This window comes from Corvus cornix, chromosome 17 (assembly GCF_000738735.6).
Source record: "Corvus cornix cornix isolate S_Up_H32 chromosome 17, ASM73873v5, whole genome shotgun sequence".
Lineage (NCBI taxonomy): Eukaryota > Metazoa > Chordata > Aves > Passeriformes > Corvidae > Corvus > Corvus cornix.
The window spans coordinates 3,610,180-3,635,187 of NC_046346.1; the positions used below are offsets into that span (position 1 = coordinate 3,610,180).

The 25,008-nt window shown below is 49.9% G+C and overlaps 1 protein-coding gene across 1 annotated transcript in view; it reads left to right on the forward strand.

Annotated features, from left to right (window-relative positions):
* Positions 1-25,008, forward strand: part of VAV2 (vav guanine nucleotide exchange factor 2) — a 124,002-nt gene that overhangs the window by 79,184 nt on the left and 19,810 nt on the right. The window contains 6 exon segments of the mRNA XM_010398008.3: positions 9,762-9,830; positions 18,336-18,438; positions 19,970-19,984; positions 20,635-20,733; positions 22,166-22,234; positions 22,818-22,918. Of these exon segments, the coding sequence (XP_010396310.2) occupies positions 9,762-9,830; positions 18,336-18,438; positions 19,970-19,984; positions 20,635-20,733; positions 22,166-22,234; positions 22,818-22,918 (456 nt within the window).

A 25,008-nucleotide genomic window follows, 5' to 3' on the forward strand; every position in this document is an offset into this window, starting at 1 on the left:
TGTAGCTGGAAAATAGAACAGACTAGACTAGAAATGAATTCTGTAATTCCAGGAAAATACCCTCCTGGGAGTGTCCCCTCCCACCTCGCTGTCCCCTGCAGCCACAGAGCCCTGGCTTTGTCCATTGCTGCATCTTTTTTCCTTTAAATTAGGTAATTTCTTGCTGCACCATCACAAACCCCTCAATGACAGAAACTAATCTCAGATGAATTAATCTGAATTAATCTAATCCTGTGGGAACCAGCAGCAGCTCTGGCTCCCTGAAGGGACTGCTCACATCAGCTACCACTGCCCCTCAGCTCATTGGGGTCCATCCTCTTCCCTCTCCCAGTGAAGATGCTTCCATTGGAAGTGGGAAATATCTTGTTGGCTTAGGCACAGTGCTTAAAACCGTGGTAAAGACAGTGAAATTCAGATGCTATGTGGATTGTATGGTCTTCAGCCCCACAGCACGAATGTGGCTCTGCTCCAATCCCTATTTTAGGGTCTGAGAATCAGGATCATGGAAATGAAGAGTGAAATAAATCCCAAAGCCTATTACTTGTCCTTAAATAAGTTTCATGGCGTGTAGAAAAATAAAAATCAATCTTGTGTGCTGTTCAGTGAAAAAAAATCAGTCTTTCTGTCTTAATAATTTCTGGCTACAGGAACCTTGGCAGAGGAGCCCTGTTTCCCAGAGTACTCCAGATAGCTATCAGGATAGCTCTGTGGAGATGACAGAGTGTTTCTTCCAAGAAACAAGCAGCAAAAACAGGGCAAAAACTCGATCCTGAATGCAGTGTTTTATTTGCAATGCGCTTAATGTGCAGCAGCTGTAGCTACAGCCCTGCTGTGACCATCCTCTGCCTGCCTCATCCCCATCCCAGGGCTGCTTCCACAAATCCTGCAGGAAACAGGCTCTGTGCTGATGGGATGGGAGCTTTTTGCTGGGTTTTTCATCCCTCTGTTGTCCCAAAGGGTTGTACCTAGGGACAAAGAGCAGATCCTCATGTGCAGCATTGCCCAGGAGAGGAGATTCATTTGCTTGTTATTGGTTCTTATCCTTCTCCCCATCTTTTTGGAGGACTGTCAGCACTTCCAGGGAGAAGTGCTCCATCCTTGGCTGTCCCTGGACAAGGAGCCTTTATTATCCAGCCAGGATTTTCCACTGCAGCCCCGACCCGCGCCCGTTAATTCCATTACCCCATTCCCGCTCTGCCTGGCACTTCCCAGCCAACCTGGAGGATCCTGCAGCAGTGTGGTCTTTGCACAGGGATGTCGTGCAAAGCTTCTCCTGTGCTTTGGAGCAAGAGTTTTCATCCCCTTTCCGACTTTTCATTCCAAGTTTTCTTGAGCAAACTCAGCTCTCTAGAGGACAGCAAGACTTCTTGTTGCAGGTCCCAATAAACCAGGATTAGAATTTTTTTCTTAAAGTCTTTTTTTTTGTTTGTTTCCCTTAAGACTTTCCTGCCACAGCCACGAGTGCTCCCTGCTGCGTGTGGCACATCCTGGCGTCCTCTGGGCTCCATCATCCACCTCGTGCTCTGAGGGCTGAAAGTGAGCTCTGAGCAGAGGAGGGGGAATGTGTTTATTCATCTCCCTGAGATCTATGTTTTTCCTGGAAGCAGAGTTCTGCAAGCAAAGCAGGAGGTTAAGGAATATTGGCTTGTGCTGCCTGCATGCATTTCTAATGTGTGCACAGAGAAGCCCAGCTGAGAACGGGAAGGGGTTTCCATGTTCAGAGGCCTTTATGGAGGCCCTAAATCCGAGTAAATCCTTTCTGTATGAGCTGAACCTCTCGGTGACTCTCCTCAGAAGGCACCACAGTCCATAAATGAGAGTTAAAAACATTTGCAGATGGGCAGGAGGGTGAATCCTGGTTGTCAGAGGAGGTTTTCTCTCACAGGAGCAGTGGTGATGCTTTGGCTGGGTGGTGGAGGGAAGGACACAAGGATGAGTTTTCCCCATCTTGGGGCCAAGGCAGGACCTTTGGGTCAGTTGGAAGAATAAGTGACCAGTCCAGATCCAGTGGGAGTGGGTGTCAGGGCACCTTGTCTCCATTTTTTTGGAACAGAGAAGCTGTGGATGCTCCATCCCTGGAAGTGCTCCAGGCCAGGCTGGATGGGGCTCTGAGCAACCTGGTTTAGTGGAAGTTGGGTTAGAGAGATTGGAACGAGAATGATCCTTGTGGTGCCTTCCAAACCATTCCAGGATTCTGGGATTTTTCCCATCTCCACAGTGCAGACAGTGAGAGGAGAGGAGATAAACTCAACACTGGGATTAGCCCAGGTCAGAGCCACCTCCAGGCACGTTCGGGGCAGCCAAATGAGTACCAGCATCCTGCCACCAGTGAGGATTGATGCAGAGGAGACTCCCTGCAGCCCCTGCCTGCTGCCAGGGCTCATCACTGCTCCCCTTTGCCCAGGTGAAGCATCGAAAGGGCTCGAAATGAGGAGTGCAGCATTGTCAGCCGTGGAGTTTCGGTACTTAACAGCTGCCAATAATATCAGGATGTGTGGGGGGGGGAAAGGGGGAGGAGGGATGGGAAGGGAGAGGCAGAGCAGCACTCCTGGCAGGAGGTGCCCAGGATGCTGCATTCAGGGGAGGAGCGGGGGGCACAGGGAGCTGGACCTGCTAAACTTGTGTGTCTGTGATCTCAGTGTGTGTCACTGGGTGATCAGAAAATTCCTCAGCGATTCAGCCACCAGTTCGGAATTAAACCTGGAGTTTTGTCCAGGCTTCATGACTTTAATCCACTTCCCCATCTGACTGAGCCCCACTGTGGTGTGGGGGTGACCCTGCAAAGAGGGCTTTGTGATCCCACCAGCAACCCCCACTTCTTGCAGAAGATCTGGTGGCACAAGCTGGAGCTGATCGGGATGTTCCCCTTGCTGTCCTGAAGGAGGGAAGGGAGAAGGGGGAAATCTTTTATGGGATTTGCAAGGATTCTCCAGCAGGCTGGAGGCTTCCTGCAGGTCAGATTTGGTCTCCGCTCCCCCTGCCCCTGGGGATGGGAGGCGGATCCAGCTGGGTGTGAAAATGGCAGGCAATTAAAGGCGACAATTAAGTTCTCAAGTGTCTTTTGGTGAGGAGGTTGTTAGGGAACCTCTTCTCCTGAAGGCTGGTTTTACAAGGACTGTTTTATTCCCCGCCAGGAGTTGCACTCTGCCCATTATTGTTTTACTGCCGTTGTGTTTTCCTTGTACACACTTTAAGTGTTGCTATAAAATGGAGATGGCGGAGGCTGGGGGAGGATCCGTGTCTGGAAATACATACAGTTGCTGTGCAGAGCTCTCCTGGAACTAGGACCAGTCCTGGAACTGGTCACCAGCACAAACCCAGAGAGGCTCAGCACAAACCTCACCAGCAGGCGGTCAGGTGGAGGTTGTTTCTTGTGACACCAACAAACCTTTAGGAGCCACCATAAAGCTCCTCCATTTGTTGATAAGCAGAATCCTTGGCTGAAAAGCAGCTCCTTTCCCACTAAAAAACGTTCTTAACACATTTCTTTTGGCAAGTTTGTATCCTCACAGAGAGCCTGAAAAATCTCCCTGACATGTTTTCCTGCGCGGCTGCTTTGCAGGCTGGGGGATGCTGAGGTCACGCCGTGAGCAGCTGCTCACAAAGCAAAGGCAGCTTCTGTCCCCCTCCCCACCAGCAGCTTTGCTAATGAAGATGCAGCTCTGATGAGCTCAGCTCTGCTGGGTGGGATCAGGTGGGGCTTGCTGGGCTTTGGGGTCACCTGCTTGGTCGCTGTTCATCGGCTTTGTCCACGTTGTGCTTTCCTCAGAGCTCCTCCTGTGCCACTGCCTGCCCTGGGAGACCTTTCCAGTACCTCTGATTGTCTCTCCAAAATGCAGTCTTTGCCCCAAGGATGCTCCAAGGATGGAGAAGGGCTCCAGGCTCAGCTGGTCCAAAATAGGGGACTTGGGAGGCTCCCCTATGGGCTGTGGCTGGAGAGGGACACTTGGATGCTCTGGACAACTCTGCACCTCCCTGGGGAAGGGATTCCTGCTGGCCCTTGGAATGGACTGTTTGGAGCTGGTTTATGCTGCACAGTTGGGCCCCTCTTGGCTGGGATGTGCTGGTGGTGCTTCCCTGCAGACAGCAGTGCTGGGGCTGGCCTGGAATCAGGCAGAAAGACCCATTTAGGTTAATTATTTATTTTTCTTGGCACATGTTTCATAGGATGGCAGCTGCTCAGGTAGAGCAGAAAAACTCAAGAGTGCTGAAAAGTCACATAGTGCTGCTCTGCTGCGAATTAAAAATGGGGATTTCAGGATTTGTGTTTTCACCAGGTGTTTTCCAAAGTGAGGCTGTTGATGTTGTTGGATGCTGTGGGATGTATCCCAGGTCTTTACTGCAGCAGTCATTCCCTAGTGGTTGGTTGTGCTGTTACCCCACAGGGTTTGGGTTCTTTTTTTTTCCTTTCTCTTCAAGAAAGACATTTCTGTATTCCCCTTTTGATTTCATCCATCTGTTCTCATCAATGTGGAGCTGAAGTGAGGAGAAAAATCATCCCTCTTGCTTAAGCAAGGCATTGGTACACGAGGGCTTTTTAAAAATGCGATAATGTGTTGAAACATAAAATTATACGAGCTGTTATTTTCTTGTCTTCTCATCTCCAGAAATGCTCGGTTCAGATTTGAGCTGAGGATAAAGCAGGGCCTGCAGCTTACCCTTGGGCGCTGACACTGCGCCGAGTGCTCTCCTGCAAAATCATCAGCATCATCATCATCATCATCTTTGCGTTATCTGGTGATGTAACTCGCTCTTTCCCCGCTGGATTGCCATCAGAATTAATCTTGTGAGAATTTCTGCCAGCTCCAGACCACAAATAAAAGCAAACCGTAATTTTTCAGAGGACGTGTCTAAAATTTGGCGCCGCGTGAGGTGCTTCTTTCCAGAGATGAGTAATGTAACACAATAGTGTGATTTTAATTAAATTCAGCAGCTTTTGGTATGCTCTGATGTGTCTCGTTCTGCACGGGGAGAATTGATTCTATTCTGTTTTATATAAATGGATTTTGGGGCATTAATAGTGTGGTTTTATGTCACAGCATTGGACCAAAACCATTCCCTGACGCTGCTCCTGTGTCACAGATGGGAACCAAATCTTGGAGGTGCTGCCTGGGTTGAGGGCAGGGCTGGAGAAGCAGCTGCAGGTCGCCTCTTTGCTGGTCCCTGGTCAGCTCACAGCCACCTCTTGGTAAATTAATGCTGCTTTAATCTGCCTAATTCCATGAAGCCGATTTCAGTGGTGTGCCAAAATCTTGGAAAAACACCTGGTTATCTTTGGGCAGCTCCAGGAGTGCTCAGGATGGTGGGCCCGGGGTTCCAGAACTGATTGCTGACAGGGGACACAGTCACAGGGGTGGGGTGATCCCATACTCACAGAGTGACTTTTCCTCCTGGAGAAAAAGAGGAGGAAAAAAGAAAAGGGGAAGGTTGGAGCTATCAAAATGCTGTGCTGGGAACAGCCAAAGTCTGAAATTTTGGGATTGAAGCAGCACTGAACTCAGCAGGACTCTTCTGGAAGCATGGGAGCTGTAGGGCTGTGAACCCCACACCCAGACTTGCATGGAAAAGCACAGCCTGAAGCCCAAAATGTTGGTGAAATCAGTGTCCTGGGGGTTTTCTGTGCATTGCCACGATGGCCCCTTCAAAACAGGGTTGTGGGGAGGGCCTGTACACCCAGCCTGGGGAGCTGGGAGTCCTGCAGGGTGTAATTCCAGGCTGTAGATTCCACCCCATGGAGATGTTTTGCTGCCACATTCTGGGCCAGAAGGATTCAGCACAGCTCCGTCCATCCCAGCAGAGCTGCAGAAGCTCCTTTGCACCAGCTTGGGGCTCTCTGGTCCTTCCCATTCCAGAAGAAATCCCTCGTAGAAGGGACAGCAGATGGGAGCAGCTCAGGTTTCCCGGGTGTCACACACTCCACCTGCTTTTTAAAACACTCAAGTGTTATCCCTGGACTTAAAAACAGGGAGATTATCCTGCTGGTGCTGGGAGGCTGGAATCCCCCTCCAGAAAGGGATAAATCACCTCCTTTAGACTCCTAAGGGTGTTTGTACAAGTCAGGAAAACTTCCTTGCAGATCTGCCTGCCAAACGATCTCCGCCGAGAGCAGCCTCAGGTGGGAACAGCTCCTTGGGATGGAGAGCTCTGAGTGGGACATTTCCACCCTCCCTGCTTCCCAGGGTTGGTGTTTGGAAATTGCTGAGAAATTGGAATGGAGACTGGAAAAATGGTAAATGAACCATGGCAGGTCCTCCTTGCTCTGCCCCATGTGGATTTGAGGCCAAGGTGCTGCTGTACAAAATGACCAGACTGAAGCTGCCCCATCCCTGACCCTCAGCTCTCTGCAGAGGTGAAGAGCTGCCTTCAGTTGCTAGGACAGGGCACCCCAGATGCTGAAATATGCTCATAAATAAATAAACGTCCCTGTTTATTGCTGTTAGAATTGCAGCCTACCTGGCTCTTCCCATTAAATAATTCAGAGGAGAGAGCAGCCAGGCAGTGCTGAGAGATTCCCTGTGCGGGGGTGGACGGTGAGGATGCGGTGTGGGAGGGATCATGGGGTGACCTGAGAGCAAGGGAGGGGTTTTTTTGCATGAGGAGCCTCATGAAATATTAATTGATTGTCCCCGTGGGTGATGTGCTGTGGCTGTGGCTGGCTCTGCCTGTGTTCCATTTGCAGTGAGATCCAGAAAGTGGCCAAAATGTTTTGTAAGATCAAGGGGGTGCTTTGCATCACATGTCAAGAACCATCACCTGCTGTAAGTCCTGCCCTCCAAAAGAGCAGCTCACTCTAAACTTCACAACAAATTGCTTGGTCTTTTCTCCCCTTTTGGGCTCTAAAACAAACACATCGGATCGATCCCACTTCCCTTCCCTCCTTTGATCTCTGGAAGCGGTGCTGTTGAGTGCTGTGGGGTTTGTCTGTGAAGGAGTCGACTTTGGGAGCTTTATTATCTCTAAGAGCCTGTTCCAGCTCTGTTTGATGGCACTGGCGGCTTTTGCTTTTCATCTGAGCAGAGGATGGGGCTCGCAGCAGCCCAGGCACGGACTGGGAGGATGAATGGCTCAGCAGGTGGTTTTGCACAGTGGTGGAGTAAAAAAAGCTGGTGCTTAGCTAAAGATATGAAGTATCTTAATTTTCAAATGAATTTTAATAAACTGGGGTCTCTGCAGACCTGTTGGGTTTCAGTGGACTCAAAATACTCGTTACTGTTGGGCATTCCCAGCTGTACTGTGCTTCTACATAAGAAATTGCAATGTGCCTGGAGGTCTGTTAGAATTTCCCAGGGAATCAGGAGCTTTTAGACCTTTTCACTCACAACATTTTTACTCATTTTACCAAAAAAAAAGGGCACAGAGATTGGTCCCAAACCAGGTGTTTGCTGTTGGGGAGCTCATGGCTGGGGAAAGTGCAGCACCTTCACCCACCTGCATGGAGATGCTGCTCCCTGCATGGCTGGGGCCAAGGGGATGATCTGTGGGAAGGTTCTCAGTGAAACCCCTGTGCTTGTGAGAAATACTGGCTTAAAAGATCACCCAGCTGGCTTTTCTTTGTGTTGCCTTGATGGGGATCTGGTGGGGTGGGACTGAGAGCAGAACTCTCCTCCCCCAGTCTGTCCCCACTGCATCAAATCCATTCCTGCAGCCAGCTCAGGTGTGTTCAGTGACAAAAACATAACCTAAATGGATGTATAAGGGACCTTGAGTCAAAAGTAGGGAGATATTCTAAATAGTGGCTGTTGGTAGAGCTAAATTAAATTAATTGAAGTGTGTTGTTGCGCTTGGAACTCTTGGGGAAGAGCAAGGGATGAACAAAGGAAAAACCCAAGGCTTTGTCCAAAAAGCCACCCTTCAGCTCCAGATTTTGGATGGTCCATTTAGTAATCCTCACCCTGGTGTGACTTCTCCCTCTAATTGCATTCTGTGAGTCCTTATTTAGCCATTAGCTGCCTCTGCAGGGACACAGGTTATTAATTCCTCCCCTGCCCTGACTTTCACTGCGGGCCTTCACCAGCGGTCAAGGTGAAGCTGGGAGGGCCAGCAGAGCTGCATCCCCATGAAACTCTCATTAGAAGCTATTTTTCTGCCTTTGCTGCCTCCTTGTCTTACATGGGGGGTTGTATCAAATTACACCTCAAGCCCAGATTTACGGCTGGAGATGTGTCCATGTGATTTTAATATTCTTTATGGCTCTTTTACTCCTTTCTCTCTGGCGTGGTGAGCACTGGGGAAGGAAATAGTCAGGGATTAAGAGCAGAAGATGCAAATAAAAGGAGGTCATGCCTTGTGGTGGATTTCTTTTTATTGTTGTTGTAACAAGTGGTGTTTAAACAGAGGTCACCTCTGAGTTCTGCTTTCCTGCCAGAGCTTTGCATCCTTTGCCTTCCTCTCTCCTGTTGGGAGGAAGGACATGGTTGGACATGGTTGGACACACCTTGGGTGCTCCTTGTTGCAGAGGCAGGGCAGCTGTGATAGCTGGTGGAGCATGGAATTGTCCTGCTCCATGGCTGGGGTCACCACAGCTGTTTTCCCCCCTGGACTCACCACCTGGTCAGGGTTTTAATTGAACTCGCTGCAGGTCTCAGCACTTTTTCAAAATGCTCGGTCTGGAGCTGCTTGCCGAAGGAAGGGTGAGGTGTAGCAGGGGAGAGAAAGCAAATTAATGCCAGCGAAAGGATCCAAAAATAGCAAATTCAGGGGCTAACCAGGCCATGTATTAAATCTTTCAGGAGAAGCAATCTATCATGGACAGGGAGGGTGGGAGGGAAGAGGAGGAAATTGCTCTTGAGGGCAGTTAGAGGTTCACGTGTATCCAGCTTTGCTCCTCCACAGCATCAATGTCCCATCACTGTGGTTCACAGCCTGGGGACCCCCTCTGCCTTCTCCAGGATGCCCAGGAGGGATGGGCAGAGCTGCCCTGCTGCCTCCTGTCCCTGTCCCTGTGCTGGGGCTGGAGCAAGGCTGGCTGTGCCCGTGGGGACACCCAGCCCAGCACAGCCCTAGCCATAAAGGTGCATCCAGCCCCAACAGAGCCACAGCCCACCCTGGCCCTATGCCAGCAATAACACGTGGGGTTTAATTAAAACAGTATTTTTCATCTCCTTCATACATTATTTGGTTATTGCTTCAGAACGAGCCAAGGAATTTTTGTTTCCCCCCACTCCCTCCCTCGCTCTTTTAATCTGCTTCCTCCCCTCCTTCAGTTTTGCCCTTTTGGTGTCCTTTCCCTCATCTCCGAGGGTTTAACTTTTTTCAGCTGTCACAAAGTTGTTAAGATGAGGAAGCCTGGGGTTCCTAAGGACTCATCCATTCCAGTGGGATTGCTGGGAGGTGCCAGTGGGAAGGAGCTCACAGGTAGAAACGCTCCATCACTGGAGGAGAAGGTGTTTCTCCATCCCAAAAAATCCAACAGCAGGCTGGAATTAAGATTCCTGAGTTTTGTGCAGCACCAGCTCAGCAGGAAGAGCTCAGCCACGGGACTCTGAGGTGCTGTCAGACCACGCAGCTCCTCATTCTGGTGCCCAGGTGCTGCCCTGTGTGCTCAGCCAACCTCCCCACCTGGATTCTTGCCCTGCCCTGCCAGCTCTGCCCTCGGGAAGCAGCAGAGGTGGTGTCATTCTGGGACAAAAATGGATTTGCAGTGAATATTTTGTTCCAAAACAGCCTCTGCTCAGCAGGATGCTCAGGGCTGGGCTGAGTTCAGGGGCTCTGCTGTGAGGGGTGAGGCACCAATATAACCCTGTCATTCCTTTCCTTCCCAGGCCCTTCCCTTCGGAGGAGACCACGGAAAATGACGATGATGTGTACCGGAGCTTGGAGGAGCTGGCAGAGTGAGTGGCCTCACCTTCTGCTGGGAGGGGACACTGGGAAAAGTTGCCGTGGGCTTCCAGCAAAGGCAGATAAAGTTTGACAGCAGGGCTGGGAGAGCCAGAACGGCTGCTTTGATCCTTTTGCCAGCAGATTTTTGTGCTCTGACAAAAGTCCATCTTTTTCTCATGTAAAGCCCTGGGAGATGTCACTTTTAATCAGGTTCAGTTGATGAGTGGCTTGGTGGGGGGTGAAAGGGGCCAAGCCCAGGGGATCCCCTCCTCCTCCTAAATCCCAAAGCCCTGGGACATAATTCATCCTCTGAGGTGACCAAAGCCAGCCCTGGGAGTGGGGTACCCATTGCTGACAGTGCTGGTTCCTCCATGGCATTTTTTGGGTGCTGGCACATGGATCTGCCTCTCCCATGTGTGATTTCGGACCACAGCAGCTGGCCCCAGGGCAATCAGAGAATAGTTTGGGTTGAAAAGGACCTTAAAGAGCATTTCATTCCACCCCTTTGCAATGGGCAGGGACACTTTTCACTATCCCACCTTGCTCCAAGCCCCATCCAAGCTGTCCTTGAACACTTCCAGGGATGTGGCAGCCACAGGCCCCTCATCCTGCCTGTCCTTGGTGGGTTGTGGGTGATGCTGCTGCTGTCTCTGTCTGTGTTTATCTGGTTTTTCTGCCCGTGCTGATGATGTAACAGGCTTTTAAAATCAACCTTGAACTACAACACACACGGTGAAGTGCAGGCACTATTGGAATTCAATGGCAGCATTCCCATCAAGCCAGGGTTTTGCTTATGAAGTGCAGTCTGCTTCATCTGGAGGGATGGACTGGGTGGGTGGATATGTGGCTTTATGCAGTTAAATATTATTGTTCCACAACATAAATAATAAGACTCCTTAATCCAATGAGTTCCTTATGGCTTCAGTTATTACAGAAGTAAATCATAAATTACCAGTGGAGGGAATGGAGTACCCTGGAATTCCCTGCTTGCTGTTGGCTCCCAGCAGCTGCAGTTTAATAAAATTTTAACTTGGAAAGGGATCACTTCAGGAAGAGCATTTTTTGTGCCCCCTCTCCAAAAGTTCTCAAAATCCCTTTAATTTTGGGGTTTAAAATTCCTGTTTCTCACACACAGATGTGCTTTTATCTGGGGAGAGGCTTGTGTGGGGACTGAAACACGAGTGCTGGTGGGAATGGCAGTGCTGGCCTTGAAAGGGTGGGTTTGGGATGCTGCACTTGGTTCTTTGGTGCTGGATGTGGGTTCCCAGCTTTAACTCTGCTGGGGACAAGGTGTCCAGGTGAAAGCTTCCCAAACTGTTCCTTGTCCCTTGGTGAGAGGGGCTGTGATGCCCGTCACATAACTTGGAGGTTTATTTCAAGTGGTTGCCCTGTTCTGTCCCAGATCTCCAACTTTTAACTTCCCCTGTTTTCCTGTTCTCTGCAAAATCCTCTTTTTTACATCCTATTTAGGACTAGTGGGGGAAAGGCATGTTGAAATCAGCAGGGATTGCACAAATTCCCTCATCCAGGCCTGCCCTCCCAGTGCACGGAACCACGGCCTACGAAATGGTGTCGGAATTCACCCGTAGCTGTAAAAACCCCAGAAACACCCTGGAGAACCCCTCAGCACAAGTGCTGCTGCTCCTGCTGCCTGCAGCACAGCAGCGACAGTGCCCTTTCTGCCTTGGACAAAGAAACTCTGACTGGGAATGTGCCAGTGTCAGTGGTGTGCCCTGGGCCCCGCAGCTGGGCGCTGGCAGCCTGTGGCACCGATGAGAAAGCTCTTTCTTAGCTCCTGCCCTCTCCAAACAGCTCAACAAGGGCAGCATTCACTGCTGGGGATGATTCAGTCCATCCAGCATCTCTGCCTTTAATATTGCTGATGATCCAGCAGCCTTGGGAAGATCTGACTGCAGCCAGAATGCTTTCTTTGGAGGCGAGGAAGCGATTTCCACAGCAGGCAGGGAAATGACCCAATGTGTGGAAGGAGCTGCTCCAGCCCTGCCTGTAAAACCAGCAGGGATGTGTCACCTCACGGTGCCACTCTGCTGTCCCCACAGGCCTCAGAGGGATGGGGGTGGGTGAGGAGGGACAACCCTAGGAGAGAGGAATCTCCCAAAGGGAGCTGTCTTTGGGTGTTGTGCTGCTGGGAGAAAAAGCTCAGGATAAACATTGGGTTGGTTCTAACAAGACATTTTGGGGGCTGGTAAAATGAGGTTTTATGGAGAATGTCAAAATGCTTCGTTTTGACTGTAAGTATTTAAGTGGAGTGGTTTGGTGTCCCCAGGATTTTTGAATTCCTGTGCTGCAAAGCATTTAAAATGCAAAAATATTTGTGATGGAGGTGCTGATTTGGGGAGCAGAAGGAACCAGGCTTTGCCCCTGTTGTCCCCATGATGCTCTAAAGAGTGAGGACCTTTATCCTGAGGATTCTCCCAGCACGGAGGAGCTGTGGGACAAAAGCCAGTGCCAGGGCTGGACCATGGGGCTGCAGGAACAAGCTGTGTGTGCCATCATGGGGCAGCCACGGGGTACTGGTGTGTTTAAAGGGTGTTTAAGCCTTGATGACCCCATTGTGCTTTCACCTTTGGGGTGTTGCAGGGATTAATCCCAGCTCCAGACAGATCCCCAGCCAGCAGATCAAGGCACATAATTGCCTGGAAACAGCTATTTAGTTTAAAAAAAAAGAACAATTGATGATGGAAAGGGGAAGGGAAGCTAAAAGGCTATCAGGGGAGCTGGGAACTTCTCAAATTCCCTGTTTTCAGCCCTCTGGCCCCTCGGTTTGCTGTGCCCTGGGCCAGATGGCAGCTTGCAGCCAGCCAGGGCAGATGGCGAGGGCCGCTCACATTGCAAGTGGTGCCTGATCGATGCTGTGAGGAGCAGTAAAGGGACATTGTCCTCTGCTGCCTGATTTATTCCAGCCCGCCCCGATGCCAGACCCTGCAGCAGCAGCCGGTTTGGGGGCAGTTTGTCCGTGAAATGAGCTGGCTTTGCAGCAGCAACGTGTGGGTTCATCCTCTGGAGCCTGTGCCCCCATGTCAGGGATATCACAGTCCTGAGGAAGCTCCTGCAGATCCATATGGATGGGAGCTGCTGCTTCCCACATGGCTGTGGCTGCTGGGAACTGATGTCAGGAGGCAATTGTCCTCCTAACTGCTGAGCATCCTCCCTGCCAACTGCTTTTCCATCCCCCTTTATGGCTCTTTCAGCTGCTCCAAGCCATCCTGGTACCTCAGAGTTATACTTAACATTTCACCTGAATTTCCTCCGTTGCCACTTGAACTCTCCCGAGTTATTTTGTCTCATTAAATTTATGAGAGCCATTAATCCTGTCCCTCTTTACAGCCCCAGAGCCTTCTTTATGATGAACCTTCTCCACTTCTTGGCACTGTCCCTCTGCAGTGGCACAATCAGGTAGATACACAGGGCAGATTTTGGGTTATTTGTTGGCTGTTTGAAGAATTCAGGGTCAGGCAGAAGTTCTGTGAGTGGTTTGACATGAAACATTTAATTTGCATAACTTTTACCTTTCTTTTCTTGTCTGAAGATAATTTGTTTTGAGGAGAGGAGTTGAAGGGTTGCATAAAGGACCAAATAAGTGTTTTAGGCAAAGCAGGTCCCCACAAACCCTATCCCTGGAGAGGTTTGTCACACAGGTCAGTGCCACTGTCCCCTGCTCTTGTTTTGAGCTGCAGCTCACTGGGAATTTATCCCTAACAAAAATATTGAGATAGCTTTGTATTCCCTAACTTTTCATCCTAGAGAAGGGGGAAAGAAAATCTTCCCAGCCTCAGTTTCTCAAGGGCTGCATCTTCTGGGCAGAGCTTCTTGCTGAATTTTCTCCTTCTTCTCCCACTACTGTCACCAGCGTTGCCCCCCTCACATCTTCCAAAATACTGCTGTGATCAGCAGAATTTCTCAAATGCATTAAAAAAAGTAACGAGCACAGGAGCCAAGGTGAGATGATAAGTTGGCTGCCACTTTTCTCATTATTTTTGCTGTGTTGGACAAACCAGGCACAACAGCCCCTGAAATAAATGGCTTGGTGGTGCACGGCACTTGAGCCAGAGCACTTGTAAACGTGTCTGTCCTTCTTTTGTCACTTGTATTGATTTTTACATCCTGCTTGTGCCACTTCTGGGATCAGATTGGTTGCTGTAACTGTGTGAGGCTCTTTCTTGGGATCAGAATGTTCCACTTGGAATGGGGAGTGTAAGACCCAAGCAAAATAGGTGGGAAAAGGCTTCTCCTGCTATTTCCAGATGAGTGTCTCCATCCAACTACAATCTGGGTAATTAAAACCCTGCAAGATCTCGAGTCCAGCAGCTGCCCATCTTGCACTCCCTCACCCTGAAACCCAAGCCTGCCAGATGTGCTGCAAATTTAGGGCTCTCCTTGTCCTCTCTGACAGAGCCCCTGAATGAGGGGTTTGGCTGGTGTATTTATAGCTGTGAGTGCACAGTGACAGTGAGAAAGTGGGAGGTTACTGGGACGGACTGGAGCCTCCCAGCTGCTGGGCAGCTGCCTCAGAGACCCTGCAAATGCACTCCCAGCCTGGGCCTGTGGTGGCTCTGAGATCTTTTGGCTCTTAACCTTGGTCACAGGACTGGAAATTTGGGGTTGTCTCTTGGTTGTCTTATTTTAGCTCCTTCTGTCCCGTCCTCCTCTTCCTTTTGCTATTGCTGGTGGTTCTGGCTCTTTCCTCAGTGTGTTTTGGATGGAATTTTGGTGTGGTGGCTTTGTCCTTGAATTTCTGAGGCTGGTACATACTCATCAACTTCCCACAGCAGTTTTTATGGGTGGAGAGGCTCTTCAATGGCCCTGAAATCCATCAGAGCTTCCCCGCTTACCCGCAGTGTCAGTGCAAAGATGATGTGCAGGGTTCCTTTAGCGTGGTGACACCTGCTGTGTGTCATTTACTGGGGCATCAGGGACTGTCTGTGCCCATGGTCTTTAAGGTCCCTTCCAACCCCAACCATTCTGTGATTCCATGAACTTGCTCCTTCCCTTTCCCTCACTCTGAGGCAGCATCCTGGCACCAGTCCCTCTGTTCTGGGAGCTGCTCCTTGGCATGGCTGCTGCCTGCCTGGGTGGGTGTTAGTGCAGGGCAGGCATTGCCAACGAGGCAGAGCTCAGCCAAAAGCATTGTTTTTGCCTGAAATTGCCTTAGCTATGAAAAGCTTTATTCATTATCAGCTTTTCTGGCTCGGCAAGATGCTGCCAGCCCAAAGCTGGTTACATCCATCCTAATAACAGGAATTGCAAATGCTGGCGTTCACTCTGAAGGGTGGCTAAAATCCCTTTCTTAACCCCAGAGCTGTCAATGAATCTCCTAATCCAGGCAGCAGATCACAGGCTCTGATACCCACGGGTGACTCGCAGACTCTGCTGCTTTTATTGAAGGAGTAAATTGCTTTTCTTTGTGAGGAACGAGGCGATCTGGCTTTCCTTGCTCAAGTTGTTCCGTCTGCCCATGACACGCTTGGAATGCTGAATTTATTGCCTGAATTCGGTGTGTCCTGAGCTTGCCACTGGCTAAAATCATCCCAATCCTTGCTCCCTGTTTTAAGGACAGGGAGGGTGCGTGTTTTCACCAGTGTGGGGACAGGTGAGGATCGATATATGCAAAGCAGAGATGTCAACATCCATACGGCACCGCAGGAGCTTGGCTGCTCCTGGGCTGCTCCAGGAGAGGCTGATCCTCATGGTTTACTGCTCTCCATAAAAACTGGCAGCTTCTGGTGTTTCTCAGAGATGCACTGAGAATGTGTTTTAATAAATAACAGGCTGCTGGACGATGGCAATGTTGTAATACTGCCACAGCTGTCAGGTTTGAGCATCTCTAGTGCATCTCCCCAAAGCTCTGGAGGGGAGGTGTCTTTCTGGGTGTCCCCAGGATGCGGGAGTTGTTCCTATTTTTTTCCCAAAGCCAGAAATCAGGGATGGGAAGGGCTTGTTCTGGTGTTGAGGAGCAGGAAGGAGTGGAGCAGCGAGGCTCGGCCCCTTCACTAGAGGAAGGGAAGTGGTGAGGTGCTGTCAGGATGTGGCCCCACGTGGTGGGTGCAGTGGTTGTGTCCAAGGGCTGTTCTGTGGACAAATCTCTGGGATGTCCCTTGGGAGGCGTTTCTTTCCTGGTGATCCAAGTGGGACATGCATCCCTCTCCAATCTCAGCCCATGATTGAGCAAAACCCATGTTGCACTTGGGGACATGGCTTAGGGTTGATTGTGGTGGTGCTGGGTTCAGGTGGAGCCAGATGATCTTGAAGGTCTCTCCCAACCCTGATGATTCTGTGAAAGCCCTTTCAGCATCACATGCTGCCACCTGGGTTTCTCCCAGTGCGTGCCCACCACGATCCAGAGCTCGTGGCTTCTTGGAGAGGGAGAAAAGGAGAGTTTGTCTGGGCTGGAAACAGCAGCACCAGGCTGGGGACGGGCAGTGCCTCTGAGGCTTGGATGTGGCACCTGCTTGTGTGGGAGAGGAGTTCCAGGTGATGCTCAGGGACACCTCAGGATGCCACCTTCTCCTCTGCACCTATCCCAAAGCAGTTTCCAAGTTCTCCCAGGGATGGGGATGTTCATCCCTCACTCCAAGCAGGCTCTGCTCCAGCAGCAGCACCACCCCAGCCCTGTCCCGATCATCCCACACCCAGCTGGGCTCCTGCTGTGACATAAACCCAACCACACGTTCCCAACAACCCTCCAGCCAGGGAAATGATGTATGGAGAGACAGCCAGCAATCCGAGAGGTATAGGCAGGGAGATCCATCAGGAACTGGGAGTGACTGGCTCTGGATGAGGAGCGGAGCCGAGAATATAAATATTGGTGCAGATAATAACGGCGACGGCGATGCCTGGGAGGGGGAAGATGGATCACCAGCTATTAGTGGGCATTATTGCAGCAGCTGCAATGCATCACCCGGGAAGAATGGGATGGATACATCACGCCAGTGTATTTATTTAAAATCCCCAAACTTTTATTAAATAAATCTGTTTGTAAAAATAGAAAGGGCTGTGTTTAAGCAGAGAAATAAAGCCCGGTTCTGCAGGCAGATGTGCTCTGCTGCTCCCTGATATATAATGGAGAGATGTTGAGTGTCCCACTTGGAGCACAGCTTTACACCTAAATTTATTTGTGTGTAATTAGTGCCCCTGTTGAAAGACACAGCTTGTAAAATATGCGAGCACTCTTTGATATTCCAGCGTTTCACGCTGTCCTGATCCTGTGGGATTGACTTCAGTGGGAGCCATTAGCAGCCAGCACCTGTAGATTTAAGCACTGGAATTATTACTGTTAATTGGTATTTAATATGGGCTGAATTTTCAAAAGTATTCCAAGGCTGAGGAGCCCCTGGGAGGGGTGTGAAGGCTCAGATGATAATTAATTACTGAACACCGTCACCTTTAGCACATGCTGGGCACCTCATCTCTGGGATGCCTTTGAAGCCTGGGAGTGCAGGGGCAGCTCCAAAGTGATGGGGCTGGTCCTCAAAATGAGATGTTTTGCTGCTTAATTTCTCTCTGATGTAAATGTTGTTATTGGCCTCTGCTCACTGAGCTGTCTGATGAGATTGCCTTACGGTGGTCAGGAGAGCCTCCTGTTCCTCTGGGAAATGCTGGATTAAAACTCACCCAGTTGCCCATCAGGGCAGGGATTGGGCTTTGTGGGAGTTGGTGCATCACTCATAGAAACCAGATGCAGAGCGTTTAAACCTGGATGGGATGCCCAGGGCTGGGACAGCTGCCTGGTCCAGGCTTTGCTGTGGGTCCTGCACAGCCCAGGGAGTGTTGGTCCATCAGGACTGGGATGCTTCTCCTACTGCTCAGAGACGTTGGATGATGTTTAATATCTGCTCCTGTTTTGAGTGGATCTGGGCTCCTACAGCAGTTTGGAGCTCTGACTGGGGGAAGAAGATGATTTTTTGGCACAAAGGAAACCTCTCAGCGAGGAAAAGCAAAATTAGATCAAGAGCAAACACAGTGCCTTAAGCAGACCAAAATCCAACCCTTGAAGTGAATTCTCTGAGTGTGCTATAAAGTCACTGGTGCAAGAGCTGCTCCTGGTCCTGAAGAGGAGCTGAAGAGGGGATTGTGGGCATCTTTGGAGCAGGTGGAGCTGGAGCTGGTGGCTCTGGTGGCTCACATGGTCCCACTGGACTCTTGGCTGGCGGATCCATCTCAGCTGGGCCCATTAGTGCCGAGTAAAAGCCCTGCAGGGGCAGAGCTGGCAGCCTGTGGTGGTGTGGGCATCGTGGGCACGCCTGGCACAGGGCATGGAGCAATTCTTGGCTGTGATCCCCGCTCGTGTCAAGCAGCATTCCGCCTTTTCCAGCCTCCAGCGAGCGGAAAGAAATGTGCAGCAGGCACTGATCCGGGAAAAACAGAGAGCATGGGCTGAGCACATGAATTTTCACAGGATTTTCTTACTGTGGTTCTCCTCCCTCCTCGGTGCCTGCTGAGGTGACAGTGAACATCCCCTCATTATTATCTCTGACTCCTTCTCCTTCTCGTTGCAGCGAGCACGATCTGGGGGAGGACATCTACGACTGCGTCCCCTGCGAAGATGAGGGCGATGATATCTACGAGGATATCATCAGAGTGGAAGTTCAGCAGCCCATGGTAACAACTCAGCTGCGTTTTTACAGCTGCACCTCGGTGGGAGGGGAGGGGAGGGAGGGATTCCATGAAGGAAATAACTCTGTGCCACTGGCAGGTGATGCTGCAGGGAAGGGAATCGCTAAAACCAAGCGCTAAGAACAAGCGCAGCTGGGATGGCACCGGCCCAGAGAGGCTCTCCGAGGAGGTTCCCAGCCCAGCCTGTCATCTGAAGGAGTCTGGGGAGGAGGAAGGGAAAGGGAGACCTAATAAGCCCTAAAAGATAAGCTAAAAATAGGACTTTGCTGCTGAGCCTGTGTCACTCCAGCCTTTCCAGGGAGGCTCCGCCTGCTCCGTCAGGCAGAGGTGCCGCTGGTATTTTTAGATCGGGGCGAGCTCTGACAGATCTGTGTGTGAGGGATCCAGCAGCTGTCTGTGCCTGCTGCTCCTTCCTACCTGGGTGGCTCAGAGCAGGGAGATGTTTACAGGGAGCTTTCTGGGGCAGCAGGGACCTGTGTGGCATTAGGGACAAGCAGCCGTCCCTGTTTGTCACCTCTAAAAAGCTTTTGCTGATGGGGAAGCCAGAGTGTGAGGCATGGACAGCATCATGGAGGGACTTGGATTATCTCCAAGAGCTCTGGAGCAAATGTCACACTCATGGACGAGCCAGGGAGGTGTTGGTGGCCTTTGCACCTCCCCAAAGGTGCCCACAGCCACCCCCCTACCTGTGTCCCCAGCGCTGCTGCAGGGCTGGAAGGGACCTTCTCCAGAGTGTGACCTTCCAAATTTTCTCCCCCCCTCCAATATCTGCCACCCTCAGGCTTTGTTCAGACTCTAATTACTCTCCCCACATTCACATAGTACACACCTCCCTGGAACAAAGCAGGATCAATGGACAAGTTCACTGATCAATTAAATCCCTGGAGCAGGACATGACTGAGCCAGACACGAGGGGCTGGAGCCTGGGAATGCAGGGCTGCATCCATGGATGCCTGTGCTCTGATTCCTTCCCTCTCCCAGCTTGGTTGGGAGTGGGACAAAGACAATGAAACCCTAATTCCATCCCTTCACACCTTGGCTGCAGCCGGAGGAGCTCCCTGCACACCAAAACCCCCTCTGGATCAAGGAGTTGGGGCCAAAAAATTCCCAGTGATCCCGCCAAAGTGCTTGGATCTGAAGTCAGCACAGCTCGTTGGCCACCAGTGCTTTTTGCCACCAGTTGCAAAAGGCACTTGGCCCAAGAGCTGCCCCTCAGGAAAGTTTTGGGAGGAATTTCTTGTATAAATAGCAAAAAAGGGGGGAAAGCTCCAGCAGCCAGGTAGGGATAGGATTAAGGTCAGTGGAATTGGCAGTTTTTCACTGTCTCTCCACAATGTTTTATGTTTTCTTCTGAGCAGTGTTGGAGTTGAGAGCTGTAACTCCCTTTCCCTCCCCTTCCCTAAGCAGAAGAGTCTATTTTTGATATATCTGCCAAAACATTGAATTTTTGGGGTAGGATTTGTTGCAACAGCACGTGTGTGATGCTAATGGCTTCTTGTATTTCTGCATGCTTCAGATTAGATACATGCAGGTAAGATGAATCGATTCAAATCTGGGGTTTCATCCAGCTGATAGGTCCCAGCCGTGAGTTCTGAGGGGGTGGACAGAGGGTCTCTGTTCCTGTGCATGATCCAGAAAACCCCATCACTGCACCCCCTCCCAAATTCAGATTCTGCAGCAGCTCCCAGCACGTGTTTCCAGCTTTACAGAGCAGAAGTGACTCCAGGAGCTGGAGCTATGGGAAAAGCACATTTTATCAGATTTGACCTAAAATCGTGAGAATTGGCAACCCTGGTCAGGGATTTGTATAAGTCTAACGTATTATTTATGACCCACTTAGTATCTGTTATGAGCTTCATCTTAAGCAACAACAAAAAAATACATAAAAAAGGGAAAAACCAACCTTTATCTCTTATTCTTCTTCTTTAGCTGATAGTCTTCGGTGGTGTGGCTGTACTAAATGGAAAAAACGCAGTGTTTTCCATGTTGAAACATATTTAATAACACAGCCAGGATTCCTCCTTACTTTTTTTGGGTAAAAATAGTTCCCTTTAACACAAACCAGTAGTGGTTCTCTCCTGACTTTCCAAACTTGGTTGCTGGAGGCTGAAGTGGAGCCCCACCAGGTTTCTGGACCACCCTTAGGTGTATCTGACCATGTCTTACTTTTCCTTTCCCTAGAAAATGGGAATGACAGAAGATGACAAAAGGAATTGCTGTTTGCTGGAAATCCAAGAAACTGAGGCCAAATACTACAAAACACTTGAAGACATAGAAAAGGTAAGAACTGAGCCCTCTTTTCCACAGCCTCCCCTTCCCCACCAGCCCTGGATCCCACATTAACTGTGCCAGGTTGGTCCTTGCTCCCGGAGCTGGCAGATATGAGGAGGCAGGATCGAGGCATCCACATGGAAACCGGGAGAGGAGGGGGATCCACAACACCCAGGCTGACAAGCACAAATGTGCAGCCTGTAGGAGCCAAACCCAGCATCCTTTTTTCTGATTGCTGCAGGTTAGAACCAGGCCTAAAACCCTCCTGCTGTGTCCCCCCTACCCTGGCGTGAGACTCTCCCACTCCTCACTCAGCCAGGCCGGGTTTGCTGATAAGAGCTGTGTTTGCAGATATCTCTTATCACTCTGATTGCCACAGAATAATTCCTTTATTCCGCGTGCTTTTCGAAAGTGCTGAAGCTGTGCTGACTTGCCGTTGAAGCTAATTGGATTAAAAGTAACATTCTGCTGCCTAAATTTGCGGGGTTTTAATTGGTTTTGATGAATTATTGTGGTGCCTTTCTTTTAAAAACAAATAAAAGCGAACAGCTCAGCGAGGCGGCGGCGGAGTCGTGGATGGAGCCTGGAGGTGGCTCCTGCTCCGAGGAAAGGAAGGAAGAACAATAGTGAAAATCAAGCTGCCATTTCTAATCACCCTGATGCTTTTGTTTCCTCCCCTTTTCCCATTCTTTCCCTCTGTCTGCTGGAAGTTCCCCCGAAAAGCTGTGAGCAAAACTGGGGAAAAGGAATAACAGTTCCCATTTTCCAGGAAAATGTCCCAATAAGTGTGTCATTTATGTCTGCAAGGAACCCTTGTTCCTTGGAAACAGCCACAGCCCTCTGGCTCAGTAGAAAGGAAGAGTTAAATTATTGCTTTCATATCAATTAAAGCTTGCAAAGGCTTTGCAGGTCCTGGTGGTGTTATGGGTGGAAATTCCCATCTTGGGTGTGCTGTATTTGGGGTTTTTTTGCAGTCCCAAGTCACGTAGATGTTCCTATTAATATGGATTTGTTCAGAAAGGCATTGCCCCTGTAATCACATCATCGGTGCCTTCTCAAGGGCAAAATTCCAGGCAGATAAAGAGCTGGGAAGATGCTTCAGTGCAGCCAAGGACTGCAGCAAGCTGAGTGCATTTCACCCCCCTGTTGCAGGTTTAGCAGGGGAGGGGGCTGTGGGCACCCACAGCAGAGTCTTGCACCTTCCCACCCCTGGAAGTGCCGTGGGAGCCAAGGGGAGCTTGGGGATGATGCACTCATGGCAATTCCTGCCTCCCACTTCTCTCCCTGGTCGTTCTCTGCTTTTGCAAGTGCTTAAACTCATTAAAACCTGCCCAGGTAAACTCAACTGGTGAAGCAGAAAATACAAATCCCTTGTCCAAACCCCCCTCCTTGTTGCCTCCTCTCCAGTACCTCAATCCCTTTTTCCATTTCCCTCTTGCAGAACTATATGAACCCCCTGAGGCTGGTACTGACTCCCCAAGATATGGAAGCTATTTTTATCAATTTGGAGGTAACATCGTGGGCATTGTGCCTTAAATCTTCGTTCTTTTCACAGCAGCTCAGCCCTCTCCCTGCTTAGGAGGAGGTTTTCTGATTTCCTGTTAGATTTGTGCATTCACCTGGAGAGCTTCAGCTTTTCATGTGCTGTGGAGCTTAAACTGGTTCAGGAGATATTCTTTAACACTCAGTTTTAGAGGTGGGGAATATATGAAGTCTAGGTAAGGAAAAAATTCTGTCCAGTGGATGTTCCAGGGCTGGGGCTGTGGGTTTTAGCTGGTTTAGCTGGTTTGGGCACAGGGTGATGAAGGGATTTGTTTCTACTCTGGTTTGCACAGGGTTTGGGTCCAAACTTGGCACTTCCTCCACTCCTCCCTCCCCCATGGTGGGGCGTTTCTCACTGTGTAACCTCAGAAGAATTACACCCCTGTCCTCCAGGCCAGTCAGGGCTGCATCCCACTAGAATAACTTCCTTTAAAAACACCTAAAAGAGGGAAAAACCCTGCCTGATGAAGGAGTGGATGTGTATTTCTTTAGGCTCTGTTTGCCCACTTGCTTTGAATTTGTTTGAAGTATTGACTGTTGCTTGGTTTTAGGACCTAATTAAAGTGCACTTCAGTTTCCTGAGAGCCATCGATGTCTCAATGATGTCTGGAGGAAGCAGCCTGGCAAAAGTGTTCCTGGAATTCAAAGAGAGGTAAAGGAATTCCTGGCTTCAGGCTGCTCCAGTTTTAACAGATTTGGGTTAATATTTCCAGAGATTGAAACAGACCTCTTGTTACTCTCTGCCTTCTCACTCTCTCCTACTGCCTGAAAGGAGGTTGGAGCCAGGTGGGGATCTGTTTTTTCTCCCAAGTAACAACAACAGGACAAGAGGAAATGGCCTCAAGTTCCACCAGGGGAGGTTTAGATTGGATATTAGTGAAAATTCTTTCACTGGAAGGGTTGTCAAGCACTTGAACAGGCTGCCCAGGGAAGTGGTGGGGTCACCAGCCCTGGAAGTGTCCAAAAAATGTGTACCTGTGGTGCTTAGGGACATGTGGCAGTGCTTGGCAGTGGTTGGACTCAGTGGTCTTAGAGGTCTTTTTCCACCTTAATAATTCTATGATTCCAGCAATGCCTTTCACAGCAGCCCAGGTTTGCATCCTCCACAGCAAAATGCTCTCAGGCAGCTGAAACATCCCTCAGTGCTGACATTAAGCAGCCAAATCCATCCACAACTGTGTCAGGTCACCCAGGGCAGAGGCTGGGACATCTCCCCTGTGACCAACCAGGCTCAGCCGTGTGGCTCCCGTGGATCCTTGTTCCTGCAAGCCCCTGGCTGCACCTGGATTTTTCTTGAGCTCAGCATCCCATAGGAGACTGAATATCCAATGTGTTTGTGGGGACACATTCGAGGGGATGAAGATGGGATTTGATTGTGGTGAGCTGGAATGGAGCAAAACCTCACTGGCCTTCAAGGGTTTCTTGTGGTCTCCTGCAAGCAGCAGAGGGCTGTGATGTGGTGGGGTGACTCCTGGGCAGGGGAGACTCAGCCCTGCTGAGATCAAAGCGATTCCTCACTCTTAAAGAATCTCATATTTGGCACAGAGCTCATCCTGCACCTTTTGCACGATGAATAAATGTAAAAGTTGCTTTCACCAACAGAATCGGTCCCGAGTTCTGGCAGCTGCAAGCAGGAGCACCCCAGCACACGGAGATAAGGTTGATAAAAGCCTTTAATATCCTTAATACTAATCAAAGGGTGATTCATTGTGGAGTGGTGCCAGGCTGTTATTTCACTGTGATTAAACCAGTGTCTAGACACAGAAATGCCATTCAGAAGTCAATAACTCCAGAAATACCATCTGCATTAATAACACGCCGTGAGGTCACATATTCCATCATCCCTGGGGCCTCTTGTTACAAAGGACATTTTTTTCTGGATTAAATTTAAAAAAAAAAAATCCAAAGAAGAATGCAAATAATTTAAAAAATACTCATAAAACTCACTTAGGTGATTTTGATCTCCTAATTCCTGGCTCAGCTCCATGCATGCCAGTGCCATCCCTGGGGCCGAGCTGTGGACACAGGGAGCAGGGAAGGGACACAGGAGGAGTTGTGGAGGTGGCATTGCTGCCCAGGGAGATCCCATGGCTGTGCAGGAGCACGAGGCTTGGTTTTGAGCTTTTAAATCAATGTTCCATGCAGGTGGGTGAACAAACTGACCCACTTCCTAAGGGAGCTTGCAGACAACTTCCTGAAGCACCTGAAAGCCTTGGAAAGATGTGAGTGAAGGAGCCACAGCAACTGTGAGGTGGTGATGGTGGGTCTGAAGCTCTGTTGAGTCCATGGGGATTTTGGGGCCCTCAGTGCTGTGGGAAACTGCTGCTCGAGGGGGATTTTGCCGTGGAGAAGTCCCCAAAGCCGGATTCTTGAGGATGAAGAGTTTGGAGCAAGCTGATGTAAATAGTCACATCAGGAAAGTCAGGAATACCACATTTTACAGCAAGGAAATCGAGGAGGAGGAGAAAGTGAGCTTTCTGTGTTGCCCTACCAGGGAGGGAACATGGACCTCCAGAGTCCCCACTTGGTCCCTGAATATGAGACCTTCCTTCGTCAAATCTATCCATGACAAACAGCTCCTGCTTCCCTCCACATCCTTGGAGACATTCTGGCAAAATGATGCATTGCTCCTGGGCTTTGCAGGGGCTTTTTAAAGGAAATAGTTTGTAAATCTCTTTCTCTGGAAGCCAGAGGTTTGAATTTATGCTCCTGAAGCCTCTTTGAAGCTCTCCCCATGCTGAC